The 24,984-nt window shown below is 38.9% G+C and overlaps 1 protein-coding gene across 8 annotated transcripts; it reads left to right on the forward strand.

The window, feature by feature from the left end:
- Positions 1 to 24,233, forward strand: znf618 (zinc finger protein 618). 8 transcript variants are annotated; one of them, XM_049738758.1, is made up of 15 exons: positions 1 to 404; positions 7,714 to 8,167; positions 8,512 to 8,589; positions 9,817 to 9,858; positions 10,244 to 10,321; positions 11,211 to 11,318; positions 11,534 to 11,614; positions 12,246 to 12,335; positions 12,882 to 12,971; positions 13,584 to 13,661; positions 13,864 to 13,908; positions 16,591 to 16,668; positions 17,311 to 17,472; positions 17,666 to 18,759; positions 19,250 to 24,233. In XM_049738758.1, exons 2-15 carry the CDS (start codon positions 7,738 to 7,740, stop codon positions 19,781 to 19,783), a joined length of 2,988 nt encoding a protein of 995 aa, XP_049594715.1. In that variant the 5' UTR covers positions 1 to 404; positions 7,714 to 7,737; the 3' UTR covers positions 19,784 to 24,233. The 8 variants fall into 8 exon arrangements, with proteins under 8 accessions (XP_049594715.1, XP_049594717.1, XP_049594719.1 ...); XM_049738760.1 differs by having other exon boundaries at positions 11,211 to 11,300; XM_049738762.1 differs by having other exon boundaries at positions 7,714 to 8,113.
- Positions 24,234 to 24,984: the final 751 nt, after the last annotated feature.

Consider the following 24,984-nt stretch of genomic DNA (forward strand, 5'->3'; position numbering starts at 1 on the left):
CCCTTTTTTAATGTAGGCTATTGCAGGCCGGCGCTGTAATTTTGGAATCTGTCCTTGTGTATGGCGGATGAAAAAAAAAATTCCTCACCAGGAACAGTGTCACACAACCTCCCCCCGGGTGCGAGAGCTGCGAGCGGACAGCCCGCACGGTCCCGACTGTCGTCTTTTTCACGACTCGTTACATTATTTTGCTCCAAAAAATGTAACGTAGCGCGCAGAAGTGGCGAGGGGGGGGCAAACACAAGACTGGAGGGAAATTTCTAACATTTTTGAATTTCCTCATAACTAATTCACATTTTTTCCTCTCGCCCGGAGGAGGAAGCCGTTGTTGCAGTCACCCCTGGCCGGGGAAAGGAGGCTTTTTCGTCGGGGGTGTTTTTGCATGAGCAACGCTGCTTTTGCAGGTATGTCAAATCGCTTATTTTTATTTTGGAGAAAAATTGAATTTGCAAATTTCCAGTAACATGCTAACATTAAGTTTATTGCTGTTCCACTTGGCTAATGGACGCGTCAGCTCAGTGCTCGTCTTCCAAACCAGGTGCAGCCATCATCGAGGAGCAATTTGGCTCGTTTGTCGCGGAATTTTATTTAGGAATTGTAACTTTTCAGTCATGTGATTGGGGGGGAAATGCAGCCGACCGATTCGGCAAGCGAGCTGTGGTGGCGAAATGAAGGGCGATGAGGAAGGGGAGGAACAATCTAATCGCGCACAAAAACATCTTGCAGCCATGTTTTTTTGTGAATTTTCCATCAAATTTGAGGAGGGCTCCGGAGTTGCCCCCCTTTCTCTCTCCGGTACTCAGGCAATTCGCACCACTTCTCGGTGTTTCCGTAACCGCCTAACACGCTTCACAGACTGATACAATCGTCGCTATAATGTCGGCGTCCAAAAAACGTTGTATTGTATTCTATCTCAAATAATGTAGACGTTTTTTTAATTTGTCAAATCCGCGACTGACTGGCGCCACCTGTAGGGAGTCATTCGGAGAAATGAAATAGTCAACATAATTTGATTAGTTTGATTTGTTGACTCATTTTGAAGAATTTCACCCAAATTACAATTTCGATTTGTTTCCAATGGGAATGAAATTAATTCAGTGTTGAACCTAATACATTCACAATGACCTTTAAAAACTAATTCTGCAGCCATGAGCAGGGTGCAAGTCAGCCTTTTTCCTCCCCTGTGTTTTTCACCCCTGCAGGATTCTCTGGCCCTGAATGCTTTTGCTTAAGAGTGACAAATCTTGTAAATTTACCTTGGATTTCTTTTTTAAGATAATTAAGTTAGTACTTCACTGTATCATTGCCTTCAAAGCTTTTCGTTTCTACCTTGCTTTTTTTCCCCTTTCCACCTTGCTGGATTCTTCCTAAAATTTGCGATTCATTCAGATTGGGAAATTTGCATGCCCCCTCCTCCTCCCAAAAAATGTCCAAAATGAATAGAGGAGCAATGGAGGTAGAAAGAACATGTCAGCAAAAAAGAAAAAAAAATGCAGGGCAGGAAAAACAATCACAGCAGCGCTCCTGCAGTTTATTTTATTAATCCTGCGGACGCTTTTCCCATTTTGCTGGACTTGCTTTTTTATTTGAGTCTGGTTGCCATTTTGTTGGGGGTAATTTGAATGCTGACCTTCAAGTCAAGTCCTCATAATAAATTCAGTGAGCTGCTGCAAAATTATAATAAATCTGGCAGGACAAGTCTGCCATTGTTTACTGAGCTGTAATTTAATATCAAATAAGGAAATAGATTTTTTTTTCTTTTTTAATTTTAACAATAGACCTCCCTGAGGCGTAAACATTTGCCATGTGCATAATTATAGAGTGACCACAACCTGTAACCTTACTAGCTGAAGTAAGATAATTTTGAGTAAGATCAAAAGAATATAGTTTTGATTCAAGTCAAATTTTCTTTTGAGAAGAAGAGAACAAAATGTAACGGGAGCCAAACAAATTAAGTAGCGCTGAAGAGATTTAACAGAGGTGAAAGCATCGGAACATGTTAAATGAGATTTTCCATGTAAAATTTTGATTGCTTCCACATGCGCGGTCTTGGTCAGATCCGGATGGATCCGGGTTTAATGTTGCTGCCGCTATCACATTCCCAGCTCGCACACACACACACACACTAATACATACAACAAAAATGTGTTCAAACCAGATACAATTTCACATGGAAGTGTTTGAAAAGCATCCTTTCATGTGTAGTTTAAATTGCTACCAAGTGTGCATACTCGATTGGATCCAGAAAAACCTGGTTTTATGTTACAGCTTGTGACCCCGGATACACAAAGCAAATTTCTTCATTCAGTCGATATTTAAAAAAAAAAAAACATAAAATACAATTTTCAAAGGGAAATGAAAACGTAACTGCATGTAGTAAAATTATCCATATGCTGTGGTATCGTTTGACGTGCTAAAATGCAGGTCATGCGGTTTGCTAATGCTTTGAGTGACTAAGAGTTTTCAAGTTTCGACTCAAACGTTCAACTAAGAAGTTGACTGTGCTCCTTCTTTTGGAATACAAATGGTATAAAAGCTACTAAAACCCAACGAAAAAAAAAAAAACGTGGCCAGTGTTTGTACTAACGTCCTAGCATTTCTCTACTTCAGAGGCTTTGCAATCTTTTTTTTTTTGCGACTTTTGTTGCTTTTGACGTACAGTTCCCGCCATCGTATGTTCTTTTGAGTAATACAGAGAATGGAGAACAAAACCTGTAGGTTTATATTTAGAGACCAGATAGCGGAAATTTCCAGTCTGTGTTAAAACGACAGTGGTCTATCAAGTCATAGTGAGGGGTTTCTGTTTTAGTCCATATCAACTTGCTAGCAGAGTTTGTATTTTCTGAAGGAAAAAAAAAAAGATTTGCTTTCTTTGATTCCTCGCCAGTCCTTTTAAGCACTATTCTGGATGAGTGATGTGGGTTAAAATGAGCCTTTTAGAATCCATTTTGAGCATAGCAGGCATCCACTGTTCTCTTGTGTTCTCAGTGGCTCTGCTGAAAATGTCTGAAAATTGCTTAATTTATATTAGTCCCTGGGAAATTGCTTTTCAGGGGTTAGGGCCGCCGCATAAAATTGTGTGCTTTCCTTTCCGCTCATATTTCTTCCTCTCCTTTCCCTTGTAAAAATGATTCTTATTGGTTTGATGAATAATGCATCAGGATGTTCATTTGCTGCAGCAGTGAAAATTAGGCCCGTTTACATGCAGCGGTTATGTACACGAAATAGTTTTTTTTTCCTACTTGACCATTTTGTCAAGGTAGTGCCTGTGCTGCTTTTCTAGGGGGAAAAAAATTCAGCAAAGCAAATGTAATTTCTGTGCGTGGTTAAAAAAAAAAATGGGGGAGGGCTGAAACTGGTGCAGGTTTAATGAATCCATAAATCACAATGATGCCAGGTTTGCCGCGCCTGCGTATGTTTGCAGTGTAATTTTGATTTCCATCAAAAATTTAATCTGCCAGCCTTCAAGGGTTTTAGCAGCAGATCGGATGCTGTCTTGAATTTCTAATTTTAGGGCCCTGATCTTTCTGGATTTATTCCTGTGTGATTCAAGTCTGCTTTTCAATATCTCTTGTTATTAAAATTTAATTCACAGCATTAACATATAGATTGAAAATGTTTTTTATGGGGGGCTGTGGAGTGAATACCTCTGGAATTTTACTAGATGCCTGTTTGTTGCATAGTCTTTGTGTATGTATGTATGTGTGTGTGTGTGAGTGTATGTTAGAGTGGAGTTGCTGGTGGGGGATTTATGTATTTCTTTGCGTTATTGCTTTTTGAAATGATGGTCAAGCTCAATATTAGAAGACATTTATTACAAGAGGACAGGAAAATGTACGTTTGATTAAGGAAAGACGCATTTTCCTGTCTCGGCTCTGGATAATGCACACCAATGCAGTGAAAGCAGTGATTGAAGTGACCCGTCAGACCTCCATTTTTAACTCGCTCCTATTTTTACTCCTTCTCCTGAGAGTGCAAACATTTTCCTGATCCCTTAAGCAAATTTGTATTTCATATTTGGATTTTCCTTCCTGGTGTATTTGACTTGCAAAGCAGATGTTTTTTTGTTTTGTTTTTTCTTCTGGGTAGGGGGGGGAGTACAAAGTAAAATGGCAACCTCAGTTCTGCCATTTTTAATATGTTGTTTTGAGAGTGATTGATTTCCTTCATTATTGTACAGACCTGGTCAAGCCACGGCCCGCGGGGCTTTTTAATCCAACCCTCCAACCTTGTCCAACAACTACAAAAAAAAATCATTCCATTTTGTCCCTGCAATGCCCACGTTTTTTCATTTGAGAGTGCAGTGACCATTGATGGAGCTTTATGATTTGTGGGTGTGCAGCTTCAGGGCAATGTGTGGAAAGCCACACCCACTGTTTTTCTACACGTAAGAAATGGTTCTTGTGAGCCCGCCAGTGTGGAAAATGATTTTTTTTTTCCCAGTTTTTGTAGTGAAAAAAGGAAGGTGCGGATTTCCTTACGATTAAAACAAGAAATCATGAAACATGACCGTGTGACACATGCGTGTGAGTGATCTTGCGAAACAATATGGCCGGAATATGTCAACAAATTTGACGATCAAGCGACGACGTTTAAGCAGAAGGAAGCCCCTCAAAGCGGTCAAGCTTTCCAAGGGAATCACCATCATCGATAAACGTCGCAGCACTACCCTGGAATACATGGAACGCTTTTCTTTAAAAAAAATCTGCGAAGCAGTCGAGTGATGGTGAGGAGGAAAGTGAAGCAAAGAAAAGATAGCTTGAATTGAGTGCAAGTGAAGAGGGTAAAGATGAAAGGTAAAAAGAAAACATAAAAAAATATGAAAAACAATGTATAATAAAATATAAAAAAATATAATAAAAAAATATAAAAAAATAATAAATAAATAAATAAATAAATAAATAAGCTAAGTTAGTTTTAAGTTAATGTTATGTAAGTTGGATAAAAAAACTAAAATAGAAAAAATGTATAGAAAAATAAGAGTAAGCTAAGTTTTACGTTCACATACTGTAAGTTGCAGTAAATTACGGAACGCAAGTATCTCTGTCTCGAAGGTACAGTGAGAATAAAATCCCATTTTTATTGTTTCTTTGCAATTTATTTCTTTTTTGCATCTCTGATATGCATTTGTTTTATTGCTGTGTGTAATTATCTGCAGTATTTATTCAGGAGTTATCGTTATTTTGGCTGTGGAATGAATTAAACAAATTACAGTGTATCCTTATGGAAATATGTGATCCAACATACAACTACTTCAACATACAAAGTAGGTCCCGGAACTAATTACATTTGTATATAGATGTTTAACTATTAATTTGGTTTATAACAAGTCAGAAATAGAGCATTATAAATAACTGTCAGTAATATTCTACTTCCTACTTAGGTTTGAAATCTAAATCTGCTTAGTATGAGTTGGTAGTTAATATAATTATTTACTATAATATTCTGTATTAAATGTGTATTTCCTAATTTAGGACAATACATACCGTGTCTGCACACGCAGCACTTTTTTTTTTAAATCTAAATACAAACTCAAAGTTGAGGTTAGCATGTTGGCTTGCCCCTCAACAGACGTTCTAGCTTCTCATGGTCCCTTTGCAAAATTGCCCACTACTGGCGTAGACGTAGTAGCGCTTTGACCAAATCTAAATAAACTTGACTTGAATTAAAGCTATAGATAGAAAATGGACTAGGGAGGGGCCTTTGTCAAACTTTCATGATTGCCTATGGGGAACATAAATGCGATTAAATCATTCACTGCCGGCCATTTCAGAGCATTTTGGCATATTCAAGACCCACAGGATGCTGTGGTCAATAATTATATATGCAGTATACCACAGGACAAAATTAAAAAATAAACTCCCTTTCACTAGCAAAAAAAAAAAAAAAGTTTGATTCTGCCCTTTTCCATTCTTTTATAATCAGCAGTAGAAAAAAGTAGGTTGCACAAAATGCTGCTCCTCCCGGTGGACTCACAAACTGTGCCGATGTCATATCTATAATGGGGAATTGATGTCATTTATTGGTGGTTTCATGGTTTGGAATTTACTGTGGAGTGACACCACATGCTCCCCCTCCCATTTCCTGTTGAAAAAAACTTTAATAGACAAATAAATGAATATTCATTCCTTCATTCATTCATAATGGTATGGCATGGAATGGTTGCCGCTTGAGTTCCTATAGAACTTGATGAAGGTTCCAGCAAGGGCTGTCACTAACGTCTCAAATGAATCAAAGTTGATGTATTGTGTATCATGTCCTGTAAATGAAGAGATGAAGAAGTTAACGTAGTTAAAGCATGAGCTGAGCTAATTCACTCATTCATAATTATCATCGGGTACAAAGTAATAATTCAGATAATCATGACTCTATTCATATTAGGTATGAATCATGACACATCTTAGTCTATGTGAAGCATTTAATACATTTAATAATTTGAGCTGTTAAGAAACCTAATTATTAAAAAATTGGAATCGGCGCTTGACTGTAAACTCTTTTCACTTTGTCATGACATGAAGAGAAAAAAAAGCCTCCTCGATGAATTTGAACAACCGAGATTAGGATACACAAACAGAAATCGTGATCTGGCAATGCAAACAAAAGAGAACATGAGTTGCAAGATGAGCTTAGAAATTAATTTGAATAGGCACGCTTAAATTGCCCAAGTATTAGGAAGTCTTATTTTCTTCTTCTACTTTAGTCAACCTAACTATTTGGCATTTAAAGTTGTCTTTTTGCATTTGGCATTTAAATGCCATTGTTTCCATTTTCCCTCCGAGCCTCGCGTGTAAATGAGGAGATGGCACCTCCAGAAGGCTGGAAGGAGGAGCTCTGCATTTAATAGGCAGCAGGGGGAGCATGACTTTTTCCTGCATTTTTTTTTCTTTTTTTTTTTTTTTTTTTATAAAAACATGCACTTAGTCATTTTGTACTCAGCAGCCATGACTTTGGCTTTGGTTCTTAAATTTCTGCTTGTGTGGCCATCAACACACTTTTATACTTTGCCATGACCGGTGCCCTTATTTCTAGTGGAGAAAATAATTACAACAGCAGAATACCAAAATGGCTCTGACTTCTCCAAAATGACATGATTTCAATAGGACAGTTTCATTTCAGAAAATGACTCTTTTCCATAAACGATTTCTTTACAACCAGTGCGCCTTCCCATCTAAAATTCCACATAAGGAATGTATTTTTCATTGTCTGCAAGAGTGAAATATTAAGCTTGTGGCATTTTTACTTTCTCAGATAATTGGAGTCAAAAGTGCTACCAGAGGCTAATATGTCCAATTTTCATAAAACCCCAGACTTTGGAGCATGATTTTTTTTTCTGGGGTAACGAGTTTACTCAATAAAAAAACATAAATTATTTCCCATTTTTAAGATTTAAGATTCGTACTTAAAAACACCCGATGAGAATGTATACATCGACCAAGGCCAAACAATTCTATTTGGGATCAGAACCTTGATAGATAACCATCTCTTGTCTATCCGTAATTTATTTTCATAAAGATTCATGCATTATTCACTGAGAATATTTTTTTATTCATATTTCATTAACAAAAGACGGAGGAGGAATGCTAACTGGATCTAATGAGGCTTGTGGCCAATGCCCTTTAATAGTTTCACCAAATGTAATTATTAACCAATTATGTTGCCTACCACATGTTATTAATGTTGTTGTCTGCTTGTCTGTCTTTAATCATATGGAAGTTCAGGGTCGGAGAAGGTGGAGTCATGAGTGCTCAAGAGTTACCCAAAGTTGGAGAAGGTGGAGTCATGAGTGCTCAAGAGCTACCCAAAGTTGGAGAAGGTGGAGTCATGAGTGCTCAAGAGTCACCCAAAATTGGAGAAGGCGGAGTCGTGAGTGCCCAAGAGCCACCCAATCCCAGCAATGAGCTGGGGAGCGGTGGGACCAACGGTCCCCCGTCCACTTCTGTTGTGGTCAGCCAAGACGTCAGCTTACCTCCAGTCACAATCAAAAAGGAACCGGGGATCACGGAGACGAGCAACGGTACCTTCGGGGACACCAACCCAGCCGAGATCTGCGTCGTCATCGGAGGGAACGACGGCAAAGCAAGCGGAGGCGCATCTCGCAGAGGCCAGGCGGAGGGTATGTTCGCTCTTGGTACTCCTCCACCAACCAAGAGCACAGACTCATGCATAGGTGTGTTACCACACTTAAAACATACTGCACACATGTTAAAATAGGGATCAAGACTAACATCTTTTACCATGAGCATAGTACCACCCACCTTATAATTTTAGGTGCGCTGGAAGCAAATTTAAGGGTGCACAAGTTAAATTGACTTGCAAAGTAAATATTAACATTCTGCACTATTTTCACTATGATATTGATAAAAGCTTGACAGGAGAATTTGCAGTTGAGCCGAATTTGTTCGGCCACTCATTGTGGCCCATTCCTGAATTTACATTTGACTGTTCAGTAGTACTTAATTCAGTTGAATGATTATGCACTAATAAAACCTCTCTCTGTCTCTCCTTATGAAGGTTCCTATGTATGTGGAGTTTGTGGGAAGAAGTACAAGTATTACAACTGCTTTCAGACGCATGTCAGGGCACACAGAGGTAAGCCATTGTCTCAAAATGTCACGCACAAGTTCAAAAACATTGACAGACTGATTGCGTAACGTAAGGGACACGAATGGTAATTGGTGCTGTAGCCCTAACCAATGACAGCCGTGCACACGATGCGAAGAGTCATCGAGCAAAAATAAAGTGGCCCCCTAGTACAGTATTTATAATACAACGACAGTTATGCAGATGGCATAGATAATCGTAACACCAATTAAAGTGACCATGACCATCATATAGACCTCCCCCAAGGCAAAACTAGTAAAGCGAGCAGGCTATATGTCTTGGAGAATGGGGAACAGACTATTATTCTGTGGTGGTGGATGCAATGACAACTCATAATACAGAAAAAAACAAATTACTGACTGTTGGCTTCAAAAGCACAAAATATGTCTTCATTTAACGGCTGTCATGCAATGCAACTGCGTAGCTGTGTGCCATACTTGGCTGTAGAGTGCTGCAAACGGTCCCTCATTGAATGGAAACGGTCGGAACAAGAACACTGATTGCAAAGTAATTCACAAACGTTTGACATGAAGGGAACTGATGGCGACATGAACAGGATAGTGGATACTCTTAGACTAGTGGGGCATATTGGAAAGATTTTTCACTTGATTCCTCTTGAGGAACCTACTTGTGTCATCATAATGGTATGAACAAATAAAAAAAAATGGAAAAAAGTGTTTATGTGCTCACGCCGACCCTGAAATGTCATAGTTGTAGTGTTCCAAGAAGTCGGTTTTGAATAAGGTTGTTAATAAGCTGGAGAATTTCTGGAAAGTTTTCATGGGAAGTTTAGCTTGAGGTATTTTGTTAAGAATTCTAGGTACATTGAAATCAATGAGAGGGGATCGACTGAGAATTTGGGGTCATTTATCTTATATACACATAAATGTGCAAATCTTTTCTTTAATTATAATCCAATATACATGAAAATGATTGGACACAAAATGTTTTTTTTTTTGCTTTGTCTGAAAACATGAGTTAGTACTCATAAATAGACACACATCTAATTTCACTCAAATTATTATTTTTTGTTTGTTTTGAGCGGATACCCTAGTTTGAAATGACCAAATTTACAAGGGAATTTCTAAAAATGTATATGTAGATGCAGTGTGTTTTATTTTAATTTAAATATGGACTATTTGTATTCAACCTTTTTTGTAAAGTAAAAGTGTTTGTTTGGATAATTGCCTAATGCTGATTTCCACTGCATGACAGAATCTGAGAGCATGGTTGCAGAGCTACAACCACCTCCCAACAGTGAGTATTTTATCGTTACATGATTTTCTTTTTGATACTTTCATAACAAAATCAAAGGTGATCAGAGACATTCTACCCAGTTTTCATATTGGCTCTCGGGCACTTTAGCTTTTATCAGGACTAATTGCTTTCCTACCTGAGAGTACTTGAGATTTTTGAATCTTTCAACATCCACTCTGTAGTCAATACATGCGTACTACCTTAGTATCAATATGAGTGAGAGCCCAAGTCGTCTTTATGCTGACAGATACAATCTGTAGTTTATTAAAAAACTAGTGGAAGCAAATGAGTAGACCACCGAGGATACTTGGCAACAAGTTATGATGGATTAAATTCTCAAAAATGCAACATGCTGAGTTCCACCCTTTGTTTTTATATTCCACAGTTAAATACTTGATAATTACTCCAAGAGTCCAAGAATTCTCCCTTACCAAAGATTCTACATTCTACCCAAGACCCACAAGTATTTGGACTGATTCCGTTTTTTCCCCCCTGTAATTTCTACATTTCTTGGCTGATCCACCCTTAAACTGTTCATTTTATGCCTACTGATTCCAAGAATTCTCCCTTACCAAAAATTCTACATTTTCCTTATTACAAGTATTTGGACTCATTCTGTTTTTCCCCTTTAAATTCTACATTTCTTGACTGATTCAAACCGTTCCAACTTTAAACTATTCAGTTTATACCAACTGATCTTCCATAACATTCCACAAGTTTTAATTTAGTCTATTAGCCTTCACATGCAATTTCTCCAGAAATTGCATTCTATAGTTACTCTTTAAAATAAAGGTTTTGAATATAATTTCTCTCTGACGAATCCAAAAGTCTTTGCTATTTTGACTGCCAAATGGCTGTGATGCGTCCTTATCCCAAATAAAAGTGATGTCAGAATATTCCCATGTATACCTTCTAAAATAATCCATGATCGTCCATCATACCAATGGGCTTCATTTTTAAGTGAAGATTTTTTTTTTTCAAGTGTAGATTTTATGCCAACAAATAAAATCTTCGGGTTGCTCCAACTTTATCCTTAACCCTTTTCTGAAGCGGGAATAAACAGAAGACCAGAACTGCTGGGGAGACAAAATAACTCAACAAGTGTGTTGTCTGTTTTTATTTATTTAATTACATTTTTATTTATACAAAGTCACAACTTGACTGGGATCGGCCTACTATTCTAAAGTCAACAAATATTTTTTTCTCTGGAGTCCCACCGATAAATAATACCAGTTTCATCCCTCCATCAAATAGTGCCCGCCAAGGCCGATAATTTTTGTTGTTGTTGTTTTTTTTGTTTTTTTTTTTTGCCTGCCTGTTCCTGAATCTTACTCATGTCTACTCATTTGTAGGTGGCTTCCGTTACTCCTGTGACATCTGCGGCAAGAAGTATAAATACTACAGCTGCTTCCAGGAACACCGCGACCTGCATGCAGTGGACGGTAACGGAGCAAATTTCAGTGAGCTGAAAGAAAAAGAACCACAAACCAAACATAAGCTCAAGCTAAAGAATGATCCTGAAGGAAATGCTTTATTTCTGGCTAACGTATATTTGTGACTAGATTAAACAATGTCAGAATGTATCTTAATGTCTAAACATGTATATTTTTAAGTTGCATACGGTTATATTTGGAGTTTTAAGTTTTACATCAATTCTCTGCCTTGTTCCCTTTAGATCCATACGAGCAGGTCATGATACCCGTCGATGGCCTTAAAGAAGAGGAGCCGGTTGAATCTTATCCTAAAATTGGACCAAGTAAGACCATTTAATGTCTGCAAATTTAAAATGAAGACTTCCTTCTCATCTGATAAATGTCACTGCCATACTTTGTTATCAAATTAAGTAGTGGATTCTATTAATCCTTTGTACAATTTACTCATAGAGTAACACAGTATATACATCTGTGATGCAATACATATTCTGTAGTATAATTTCAATTGTGGAAGGAAAAAAAATACTGAACGTTATAATCCCTTTGTACAGAAATACCTTTTGTTCAAATGAATGCCTGACCTCTATTAATCACTTACACTGAACAGAGACAACATCTTTCCCTGTAACTATCCCATTTTACAACGTGGACACCTGAAGCAACTAGTGTGACCGATAAGCCTATACGTACACATGTTTTTTAATTTTGACATTAAAATAGGTACTTTATCCTCGAGAATGGATGGTGACTTGAGAAAAAATGTGCTGGAACCACCCGTTATTTTTTTTCAATCAGACAGAAATGGCTGATTCTTTAAATCACTTCCGCTCCAATTGAAACAATGGTTATGTGCTTACTGTACTGTAAGTTTGAGTAATATGTACTACTGTACTTTTTTTTTAAAAATCTTAATTGAAGACATTTTCCTGTGCGTGCATTCCTCCTCTTCTGCAGAAACGGGCTGCTTTGTTTGTGAGTTCTGTGGGAAGCAGTACAAATATTTCAACCCATACCAGGAGCACGTCGCACTTCACACACCCATGAGTGAGTCCGTTTCTTGTTTTGTTTTATTTTTTTATTGCTCTAAGTGAAAGTGGTTTCTGCACTTCTGTAAAATCTGATATAAAATAACCCGAACATTTATTGTCTTTTAATGCCCTTGATTGGCTTATAAATTGAATCTCTTCCCCCAGCTCAGCATCATTACTGTGAAGTCAATAATTGCTGGTAAAACACACCGAGCCAATGTGATGGCTAACGTGCCTCTGTCTTTTTAGCAAATGATGAACAAAAAGCTTTTTGTAGTTAGTAAACTGCACGTTAAAGTTCAGCAAGGTTCTGTCTTGGAATACAATGTTTATTGTATTTATTTTTCTCTGTAAATCTTTTTTTTAAATATCCTTTGCAAAATATGATTAAATCAGCACGATATCTTCATTTTGCTTTCTTAATGATACAAAATAGTACTTCTTGATACTGGCAGAAATTATGTACAGTGTAGTGATGAAGTGTTGTTTATTTATAATTCCTCAAAGCATGTGGCTATTTAATGCCCATTATCGCTTAATGTTTTTGTGTTTCTCCTTTTAGGCCCCTTTGATTTGACGGCGTCTCGGGTGCAGGAGTGTGGGAGCTTGGATATGAGTAAATTTGGCCACAGCCAAACTGATAAGATAAAGAGTAAGCACATTATTTATTTCTTTTTTGCATTTGCTAAAAAGACAGAGGCAAGTACAATAAATAGATTGTAGACTTATTATTCATCATCTGTTTGATTACGGCATAAGAATGCTTTGAAATTTCAGCAGTGTTGTTCACTTTTGCAACAACAATGCCATCGGACACAATTGTATTGGTTTCCGTTTTGAACCACAATTGAAAAAATATGTCTGATTTTTATTGGCAATTATTTTTTTTTATTACTTTTGTCAGATTCAAGTTATTTCTGTGACCACTGTGGGTTTCCTTTCATTAACTGAGGGGTACGGACAATTTTGTCCACGTGTGTAAATCAGACAGACCCCCAACATGCCTGGCTCTCTCACGGTCACATTTTCAAAAATAGACAGAACGATAAAAGCAATCCAGGGATCTACTATTTGTATCTAAGCCATTAAAAATAAATGTTTCATCATGTTGTCCCTTTGAGAATATACTGTATATTAAGATGTATAGTATGCTGTAAACTAACATTAAAATTGCATAATGATTTTATGGTTACTTTCAACATAAAAAAAAAAACCTTTACATGCAGCATTACAATTAGTGTCTACTGCTTTTGCTTTCACACAGGCAGTCAGTTCAGACGGAAACTGGAAAATGCATTGCAGTCTAGTCTGGTTGACACAAACAGCTCTCGGAATTCAAGCGGTGAGTTGTTAATCCCCTCGTTCTTTTTCCTTATGCAACAGTAAATTTACTAAATAAAGTATTGGCTCCCTCAAAAAAGCAAGTGCCTGTGTGACGCCTCTGCACACTATTATACCATTAATTAATCAAAATGCAGAAAAAAAGAAGAAAGGACGGTACAGTAATATTGCCTTCCTCTTCTCATTCTTCTTCCTCTTCACAGGCACCCCAAGCCCTCTGGTGGCCACTTCCTTCCCTACACCTCAGAGTAAGTGCCAGCCCCACCCCTGTACATCTACATCTTTCTGCGTCATAGAAATGTACAGTTTGCATACACAGCTCTTCATTTCATGTCACTTTTCGTTCTCTGTAAGCCATTGTGAGTCTCCGGCACAAATCTGCTACATTTATCATCAATGGGGAAAGAATGCTTAAGAGGATGAATATTAGGGGTTTTTTTTTGTTTTGTTTTCTTTTACATTGGTTGTGGAGGCTTAGGTCCGGTCTTTTCAAAGTGTGTCATGAGCTTCTCCTCAGAACATAAACAAGACACTTTTCAACACTGTAGTGCAAAATTCAAAGTCATAATTTTTGATCATTTGCATTTTTAAATGCAACGGGGATTTAAAAATGCCTTGCACGTCCTAGGAACTTCTTAGGCTGTCTGCGGTTGTACAGTATTAACAACTTGTAGTTGAAAGTAAGGCCACAAAGAGCGGTTTTGTTCAATATGTAGCCCGGGTGAAAAGAGTGCTGATAATCGGTGCAGTCCTCTGGAATGAGAATTCCCAAAGGATTAGTCTGAAAACGATCAACGTAGGTGTGCTCCTCTCATTTTGTGGACAAAATGCTCACGGGGCAACTCGCACATCGAGCTTGGTGCTTGCGTTACTCACAACAAACCACCAGGCACCACCTAAAAATTGAGAGCAGTGTCACAAGAACATCCGGTATGATTTTTATGTTTATGGGGACACAACACATGTTAGTCAGGCAGCATCTTTTGTGAACAGTTCTCATGTGACATGCATTTGGACTGGTGCTGGCCAGTAATAATATTGAACAATTTTAGCACAGATATAATAAATTGGTCAACCGATTCAAAGTTTCTGCGGCTCGTATGTACCAGGTATTCGTTTTTTGGAGCACACTTGATGTATAGCAAGATTGATTCAGTTTAAGGGTTTGACTGAGTCCCACGTTTGCTTTAAGGTAGTTAAAGTCCCAGAGATATATGTATAAATCGGTTTTAGTTAGCTTATGGGCTTATAAATATAAATTGACGATCGAAACAACGAAAAGGAAGCTGTTGCTCTGAAAAATTTAATTTAAATTCGCCGCGCAGACGAGCTTGACTGCACCGAGCGGCCTCCTTCTAGACTGGGGAAGAAGCCGGAAGTGACGTTTCAAGTTGTTCGCGTTTAGCTTCAGTGAATGTAAACAAAAGTATGTCGAAGCGTGACGGGAGGGGCACAATTCAGAAAACGTGCTCAGCTCGTCGAAAAAATGCGATTTAAGCAATAAAATTAAAAATGCGCCTAAAACCTAAACCAAACGCTGCAGATGTTCATTTCTTCATGCGCAGTGGTCAACTCGGCACTCTAAAGCCCCCTGAGAACTTTTTACTATGCCAACCTAACCACAGTGACGGGAGAGGCACAATTCAGAAAACGTGCTCAGCTCGTCAAGAAAATGCGATTTAAGCAATAAAATTAAACATGCGCCTAAAACCTAAACCAAACGCTGCAGATGTTCATTTCTTCATACGCCGAGATCAACTCGGCACTCTAAAGCCCCCAAGAGCACTTTTTACTATGCCAACCTAACCAGAGTGACAGGAGGGGCACAATTCAGAAAATGTGCTCAGCTCAGCCCAAGTGAACTGCTAGATTCATCATATTCTGCGTCAAAAGAGGTTTCTGAATCGGATAAAATGATGCTAATATTGCCGCTAGAAACGGAGCTGTCGCTATCATCCGCCATGTTGTTCGGGTTTGTTGAGATCCGGATGCACAATTTGTGACGTCACAGTAATGGCGCCACCAGTGTGGCTGCGTGCGGAACCTGATCGATAAACTGGCATTTAATTTTAGCTTTATTCTTAGTAATCGGTGTCCATTTTTAATTTCCAATGCGGCAAATGTGTTCTCTTTATACATTCTATCAAATTCCGTTCTAATTGAAAAAAAATAAAAAAGATGTCTCTGGGACTTTAAGATCACAAGGAGGCTAACTTTATCTCTGGCAAGGTTCTGATACATAACAAAGCTTTTGAGATTGCTCACCATCTAAAGTTAAGAGTAGTCAAACATGTGATTGTCCACTTTCTGATGTAATCTTCCTACCCCACATTTGTCATCATGTATGATGATTATATTTATCTATACAGGATGATGTTTCTAATAATAATTTGGACAAATGTTCCAATAGTGTACAATGTCTTGTTTGGCAAATGGCAAAAGGCTTGGTAAAGTGGATTCCTTGAGTTAAAAAAAAAAAAAAAGGAGCATGCTGAGTTAAGTAGTATGTTTTAATCTGGTGTATGTGGTTGTCAGAAATCTGATTCCCAGAGGTGGCAAAGACTGTATAATGACAGTAGCCAAAAACAATTTTTAGCAGCTCTTGTGTAACATACATTTGTAGGTTGTCTGTTGGTCTGTGTCCTATTGTAGTTTGAGCTTAATTAGTAATTTTTGTGTTTTTTTACATATTTTTTGAGGGGCGCTTGGTTTCCCCGGCCAATTTGCTACTCGGTTTGAGTCACCACTGATTGGTAGCGGTTATCGGTAGGAGGGAAAAAAAACAGTTATCGTGCATCCCTTCCCGACTCAGTAGTATTGATCATATAGGCCTGCACGTGGCATAGATGGAAGCAGCTAGATGCACTAGCATTTGCTCTTTTGTCACCAAAGAGAGATTCAACTCTCTTCTGGGCCTTGTGATTTTTTAGAACCCTACACTTGTGGTGCCTGTGGCATCCAGTTCCAGTTCTACAACAACCTGCTGGAGCACATGCAGTCCCACGCTGGTGAGTCCACTCCCACAAAATGCATGTTGAAGCTCAGCAGCGAAGCAAGCACTGAATTTCAAATGGCTGCAATTAATGTGAAAGTCTGTAAAACAGAAAATGTTTTAGGCATCAAGTTCTCCCATGTGGTTGTTGCAGATCTGGTTCTGGGACACATGGTTTAGACTATTTTTATTTATTTTTTTCCCCCCGAGTAGTGTAATCAGATAGCTGTGCAATGGCTTAGTCATAATATTTGTTCTCAACATAGTGTGTTCGTTCATGTGCCAATTTCAGAGATAACTTAGGCGTATCCAGGATTTATAATTGTTTTTGGATTATGATTACCGTCCATTTTATTTTTCATTTTCCACTGCTTTGTTTTGACATTAGGGCCACTCATCAAATTAATCTGACAGCATTTGTCAGATCTGCATGCGAGAACTGATTGTTGAAATTATTCATCTGACATTTTATTTTAAATCGGGACCATATTTGAAACATTCACATTCTCTCATTCACTTTGTTTCTGTGTTGCAGTGCGTATATTTGTAGCTTCTTTTGCTTTTTATTTTATTTTATTTTTTTTTTAACTTCAACATTTTTCTTAAATTTCAAGATTGCAATATCACAGTCGATTTTGTTACTCTCTATTTTCCTTAGCTGACAACGAGAACCATACCAAAGGGGACCCTCCAAAAACCTCCTCAGCCTCGGGTCCTCAGGAGCCACTGTGGAGAGTGTCTCCTGCTCAGCCCCCCCATCCTCCAGTGAAACTACAGATACAACCTCAAAGTCTCGTCCAGCGGAACCACAATGTCAACCGTATGTTTTTAGTAAATTTATATGTACATTTGAAGTGATACCTCAATATTACTCAAAACTACATTTTAATTATGAATTTGCCTTAAAAGCCACTCAAAAATGCGCGATAAGTCTTCGGCAATTACAACTCAGTCAAGGTTCATTATGACGTGTTTTAATTGTATTTTCCTAAATGGCATTTCTTTGTGTCCAGATAATAACGGGCTGCCTGAGAAGGAGCGGCTACAGGTGGCTGAACGTCTCTTACGGGTAATGTGTTCTGATCTGAACATGCTCAACGTGCTCAACAGCAAGGACTTCCTCAAGCTGGCACAGACGCTGGTTGACACGGGGGCACGTCACGGTGCCTACTCAACCCGTGACGCCCTCGGCAACATGAGTGCCTTGGCGCTGCGTCAGCTGCCCCGCATGTACAACCAGGTCAAGGTCAAGGTGACATGCGCCCTCGGCTCCAATGCTTCGCTTGGCATCGCCGTTACCTGCCACTCTCAGACAACGGGCCCGGACGCTTGCTACGTTCTGACAGCGTACCAAGTGGAGGGTTCAAGACTGAAACGTTACGTACTTGGAGTGCGGGAGGCGGAACTAAGGGAGGGACCGGAGCAGATTCACCACTGGGTCCAGAATGTGTTGTCTGAGTTTGTGATGTCAGACATTCGCACTGTGTACGTGGCAGAGCCCCGGGTGTCGTCTGCCGGATTCGGGGCATCTTCACTCGGTGGCAGGGGCAGGATATGCTTGCGCTGCGCAGGATGTTCGCTCGGGGCAGTGGTCCAGGCAGTCCTGGGGAAACGTAGCCTGCAGGCTCGAGGCCTTCACGATCTGGCTGAACTCCTCGCCACGTGCAAGGACATCTCCGCCTCCACCACACTGACGCTGAGGGAGGAGCAGTACACCAACACTTCCCTAAGCATGAATGAAGAGGGAGCGCAGGGCAGCGCTGCCCAGTGCCCCACCCCTCCTTGTTGGGACCGTACGGCCGAAGCACTCCTGCAGGTCCACGCCCACTTTGAGCACATCTGTGAGACGTACGGACGCAGTAAGTCCACAGCACCGCTGCTCCAGGGCCTCAACAAGCATTTGCTCGGCACGCTGACTTGTCTGCTGGCCCCTCTGCGCCTGGCGGCACTTGAACTGAGCAGCCAAAGGAGGCCCACCCTGCAGCAGGTGCTACCCGTATACTTGCGTCTTGAGAAGTTCTTCACTTCCAAAGCTGGAGAAGCAGGAACTGGCATGGCCAGCAAACTCTGCCACTATTTCCTAGAAGCACTCAAGGAGAATTTTAAGGTAATGTATTTCCTAAATAAGTGTTTCCTAAATCATTGCAAATGTTATTGTTGCAACGGTTTTAAATCGCTATTGATAATTCCTATGAGAAATTGAACTGCTACACTGTAAGATTAATATTTTTTTAGCAGAGCATATCTGAATGTTTCTAAGCTTTGACTTGGAGTGGTATTTACCAGATAAAGCCCCTGTTTTTGTGAATTTTTCAAGTTTTGTTAACTGCTGCTTCATATTGTGAGGCAAGTTCAACTGAGTTCACTGCCACAACACAGCACTCGTATCTCAAGTTTCCAATTGCAAAGTAATATCACTTGTATCTCAAAGTAGCACTACATTTGTAATAAATAAACAATTTGAGTGAAATTAGATCATTTCGTGGCACCCGTGATTATCTCGCTTGGCACACTAACTCTGTTTGGGACGAATCACTGCTGTAAATTTGATGGATTAATCATGGTAATGATACGAGAAACAACCATCTTGTCCTCAGGTTGAGCGAGCTCACCAAGTGGCCATGGTGTTGGACCCTCAGCTCAAGCTGCGTTCAGTTCCTGCTTACCAGCACGAGGACATAATCTCCCGAGCGTGCGAACTTGCGGCCGAACCTAGGGACGGCGGCATGACCGCTGCCGGGGCGTCCTGCGGCGAGGAGCGGGACAATGAAGGCCCACCCATGCCCAAAATAACCCGAGTCGAGGGAGCCGGAAGCAATGGCGGCCTTTCGAGGGTGACGTTGTCCACCAACGAAGAGAGTCAAAGTCACGTCAGGCAAGAGATCTTCCAATACTTGGCGGAGCCTCTTCTCCAAGGCACCACCGATCTCTTCCAATACTGGAGCTCCACAATGGGCGACAGGTTTCCCAGGCTTGCCCGCCTGGCACTGTGGCTCCTGGCCGTGCCGGCGGTAGGCATTCGCAGCGAATGCGTCACGGTGTGCGAGCAGAGCCTGGCCATGAAGAGGAGGCAGCAGGTAACCGCTGAAGAAATGAACAAACTCATTTTCCTTCGCTCCAACATGGGCTAACCGACCAAACCTTCACCTTCCACCACAGACTTATTTATATAATATAGGTTTAGACCAACTGTAAAACTTGTGCGGAAAGACTGAGCATAATTTTCGATCGCAAGCACTTGGAACATTAAGGCTTGTCACATACTGTATGACACACTGACCTGGAGGTGTTCAGTGCTTTAGGGATGAAACAGTAGCTGTGTCAGGTGAGCTTCTTTCTTCTGGCCTGAAGACTCAACTGCTTTAAAGGCTACATGCTGTTAGACTTACATGATGGCAGGTAAGGTCAGTATGAGTGAGGTCGGTGACACAAATGCGACACACAAGCGGTTCAGAAATTTCACTGCCTTTTGCACCTTTTGAGTCTACCAAATTTGTGGCAATGCCACAGAAATTGAAATTATTTCAGCAACCTACCCCCCAAAGCTGCTAAACTCACTTTTGTACTAAGTTTTATGATTCTTTACTTTGGTTGGAATTACACAGCAGGTCTACATCAGTGGCTAGTTCTAATTTAACACGTACAGGATTTTTGATTTGAAGGTATCCAGTTGCATGCCGTTTTTCTTTTCTTTTTTCTATTTCCACTTCCATGACACACCTACATCGATAACAGAAAATCAGAATTGTATCCTGCTGTGTAAATCCAGTTTCCTGCTGCTACCTGTGCTAGCCGCACTGCTTGGATTGTAGGCACACGAGACAACTCTGATCAGACATTTGGGGTTTTCCATGATTATGTTGTTAACAGTCATATTTAGGGTACAGCCAAATTTGTATTTAATATATTTAAATCACTAGGCAGTTTTAGCTTGCTCACTGTAGAGAAATATGCCGACCTGCTGTTGATATTTTTTTTAAATATGGTGTTTTTATTTACAGGCAAATGACAGTAATGTGAATAGCCACAGTTCTGGTAATTACATAAGTCCTAGGCGCTTTTTGTTATTTGATCAATATAGGTTAGTCTTCCTTAACCCGGGCTTGTGTTAATTTCTTAAGGCAATAAGCAAAAGTGTATGGTTATGGAAGGGCAAACAACAAAATCCACAAAACAGACACGCTGCTCCCACCGTCAATCACTTTCTTGTTTTGTGGAAATTGAAACAGAAATGTCCCTCAAAGGAATAATTAAGCCTGCCATCTCCCTTATTAATAATGTCAAGTACCTTTTTTTGGGGGAGGGGGGCAGGAAAATACCTCCTTAAATTGCCTTGGATGAATGGGAGCTGCGTTGTCGGGGCTTTATATCACTTCCCTTTTTACAAAAAAAAAATGCCTTTACGTTGCTAGTTTATCGCCTTCTCAGCGACATCCCATTTATTTCTATTTATTGTTGTAGTTTTTCAAAGCGAGTTTGACTGACTGTTGAAAACAGTGACCTCTAGTGGTTAAATGCACTATGGACAAATTAACAAGTGCTTTTGCCCCCCCAATAATATGAAAAGTCTACACCATAATTGTCTTCAAATACTATCCTTATATATCCTCTGGTATTCTATTCAAACAGTGAATAATTCGTATTTAAGCTTCACAAAATGCTATAGACATCACACATTTTCAATATTTATGATTTTTAGAAAACATTTTTTTTAGTTTATTGAAAATTACACTGATATTACATTCACTATTTCTTTTTTTTTCTTTTAAAATTATGTCTGTATTTGCGAGGCACCGAGCACCCTGATTTAGTACAATAGAGTACATCTTTATTTATATAGTGCGTTCACATTTGAAGACCTTCCTTGAAAAACATTTAATGAGCTATCAATTAACATTATTATTTTTATGGCTAAACATGTTCAGTATCTTTATACCATATGCATTTCTTTATTCAATGAAGAATCATTTTCATAAGTTTTTAGTATTATGAATTATTCTCAGAATCCTAAACAGGTTCCAGGCAACTTTTTAACATCTGTGGATATGCGTTTCTCGACATACCCCATAGCTAAAGAATTGCAGAGCACTCCCTTGAATTAGCTAATTTTTAGAAGCAAGCCCTGTGTCATGAAAGTGAGCCAGCTATCATCCTCAGCCTCAGACTGCTAGCTCACTGAAAGATTTTCAGCAAAAGGCAAATAAGTTAGGTCCAGTACAAAAGCAATCGGACTCTTTTTGTGCGTTCCCAGTTAAAAAAGTTAAATGCCCAACTATCTTGTCCTTCTGGCTTAGGTGTATTAAGAGTTGATTTGTCCCAATAGTAAGGTCTAAAAGTGGGTGGTGTCGACAATCTTAAAAACTAAACTTTAAGACCAAAAATCTTGACGTCTGTGGGGAAAGCTCTTGTGCTATTTGACTCGGAGAACTGTGACGTGAACAAAATGTAGCCAAACAAAGAAGCGCCAGTAAATTGAAAAAAGAAAAAAAAAAAAAAGTCCTGTCGATACTGTTTTATTCTGATACTGTATACCTCAGTTCCCCTGATGACAAGTTTTTTTTTTTAAATTTTATTTTATATATTTTTTTTTACCGACATCACCACCTTACAACGCTTTGAGCTCTGGTCTTCTCCAGAAACATTCGGGTAACATAAACACGTATTTCGAAAGCATCCGTTTTTTGTATTATTTCGTATATTAACACCGGCCAACAGCATATTTTTTAATCAGGGATGGATTTGTGTCGCTAAATTGTGATGGTAATTTTAACAATGCCTTTACTTTTTTCTTCAAGCACATCACGTTTTTGAGATATTTTTACTTGGCCTATAAAAGCTTGCGCAATACGAGTGTTACCATACGCTGTATTATTAGTATGACGTTTAAAAAAAATTGCCTTTTGCTCATCCTAACCTTTAATTTATACATATTACAACATATATAACATCTTATATGATTATTATTCTGAAAACCTGATGTGCCAGAGAAAAATAATGGGGGCAATCAGCGCAAAAAAATGGAAACGTTGCATCGCTGATTAAAAAGAAATACTTAAAAATTGTACAAATGTGTTGACCATTATCACAGCAAATCACCCATATTATGAACCGTTGCATCGCTGATTTAAAAAAATTGTTAAAAATTGTAAAAATGTGATGACCATTATCACAGCAAACCAGGCATGATATGATCAAAACTAAAAAACAAAAAAACTGCCTGTCACATCTTTGAAGATTTAAAAATGCTTGTGAGTCACGTATACTTACAAGCAATTAAAAAAAAGAAAAGGGGGTAAATTTCCACATGCCACATTTACGTAAATGATTTTTGTAAAAAAAATAGCAAAGCTAATCTTAGTGGTCTTCTGTAGACTTTCACCAGCACCTGTGCTGGTTGCGGTCAAATCATGCACTCCATTTCACTTCAGTCAACGCCATACTACATATTAACTATACTATAGGGTTATCACTTAATCCTTTTTTAAATATATTTGAAATGAGTACAGGAAAAATGTACTTTATTCGAAATACACCAATTCAATGGTTTACCTCAATATTTAACAGGTAGTGTTGCTGCTCATTGTAAAAAAACAAACATTAAAAATGGTTTAAAGTTAGAGCTTTTTCTTTGTGCCGGGAATAGATGAAGGGATTTGTAGTAGCGTTGTTTTTTTTGTAAACCATGTACTTTAAATAGGATATGCTCTGGGACAAAATGCCATTAGTTGACGTCACGATGCTCGCGTCAACATAATCGAACCCCAGAACTAGCGTGTATTTTTTTGTGTTTTTGCTGAAATGAGAATTCTATCATAAAATAATTATGCATGCTTTTTAATAAGGTTATAAGATAGTACACTTTGAAGCCAGTTTTTCTTTTTTCATGTCAGACTGTATTTAGCCTCTTAGGGTGGGTGTGGAGGGAGGCGGCCAAGGTACTGCTGATCATGGGGCGGTGCAAATGCGTGGTCGACATCATCCGTTTTCCCAGGACGTATTATGTAAATACGAAATAACTGCTGTTTTTATGCCATGAGGGGGGCACCATCAATTCCGAGACACAGTAGGGAGCGCCGATAACATTATACCTCTTTTTTCTACAGTAGCATTTTAAGGAAAAACAACAAAAATAAGTCTTTTGATACGATCAAAGAACTCAACTTAGATACTGTTAGGCCAGCCACTCTAAGTTTGATTTTAACTTATTCAGACGTCAGTTGTAAAAATATGCTAACACTGAGATGTGTTCTCCTTTACCTTCTAGTCTGCGATATCAGATCAGGTCAACAATCGTGTGTTGCTTTTAATCCTATTTTACAGGCGTTTTTATTCATTTTCTACTGTTATACAATACGTTTGATCCTTATTTTTCTTCCTGTGTAGATTCCCACCTGAGTTGTCTTATTAGTAAGCCTAATTTATACTTTTGTAGCAACACTATTTTTATATAATGACAAAACAAGGGTTCAATGTCTTTTGGTTTTATGTCTTCTAATGGCAGCGCTGTTCAAAACTATTTCTGGACTACATAACCCACTGTAGTATGTGATGTGTGAATAAAATCCTAATCTGTGTCTGAAATGTGTACATGATGCCATTCTTGGGTCGACATTTAAACTAAAGGCGACTTGCGCGTCATCGCAATTTTACAGATTTGGAGCATTCGTGTAAGGAAAAGTGGGCAGATATTGTATTAATTCCTGATGTACCACACACCAAAACCGTCTCTGCAGTTCTTCAGCAGAATCATTTTTTACAATGGCCTAAATTATATTTTCTTTCTCTGATGTAGATATTTGATTAATTGATTGATGGATGGATTGATTGAATTTTCGCACATGTCCTGAATGTTGTTAGTCACCTAAATGTTGAACAGAGGCTGAAATCTACCGGAGTCAATTCCTTGTTTGGCATGCCCAAACATGGCCAATAAACTTCTTGAATCTTGATATAGATTTTTGGGATGAATGACATCCTTTTTCAATTATTTCCAAGCGTTCACAGAGATGTTTGCATCTCGGGCGTCCTGTGAATAATGTATTAATAGATGAATATGTTAATACCGTGAAGGTGGGGTTTCTACCTGTGATTCCCATAAAGGATTTTAAATTAACTCCGTGACAAGCAGAACAATTCAATGTTCTTCCAGTAGATGGCAAAGTGAGCACAAGCCTGTGTGATTAACCTGTTATGTATGCAAGAGCTTTGTTTTCAAATAACAAGTCAACTAAATAGTTGTGAGAGTAGATTGAGACGATAATTGTTTCAGTACATAAATATTTATATCATCTTTGGGTTGGTAGTATCCCACGAGCTTTTTTTGATAACATGA

Source organism: Syngnathus scovelli, chromosome 13 (assembly GCF_024217435.2).
Source record: "Syngnathus scovelli strain Florida chromosome 13, RoL_Ssco_1.2, whole genome shotgun sequence".
Taxonomy (NCBI): Eukaryota; Metazoa; Chordata; class Actinopteri; order Syngnathiformes; family Syngnathidae; genus Syngnathus; species Syngnathus scovelli.

What these genes read in the sequence shown, in the direction of transcription:
- znf618 (XM_049738758.1), top strand. Translation starts at nt 7,738, where the DNA reads ATGAGTGCTCAAGAGTTACCCAAAGTTGGAGAAGGTGGAGTCATGAGT. An exon ending in TTATCCTAAAATTGGACCAA is followed by an intron (nt 11,615 to 12,245) that starts GTAAGACCATTT and finishes CCTCTTCTGCAG; the next exon opens with AAACGGGCTGCTTTGTTTGT. An exon ending in CACTCAAGGAGAATTTTAAG is followed by an intron (nt 18,760 to 19,249) that starts GTAATGTATTTC and finishes TCTTGTCCTCAG; the next exon opens with GTTGAGCGAGCTCACCAAGT.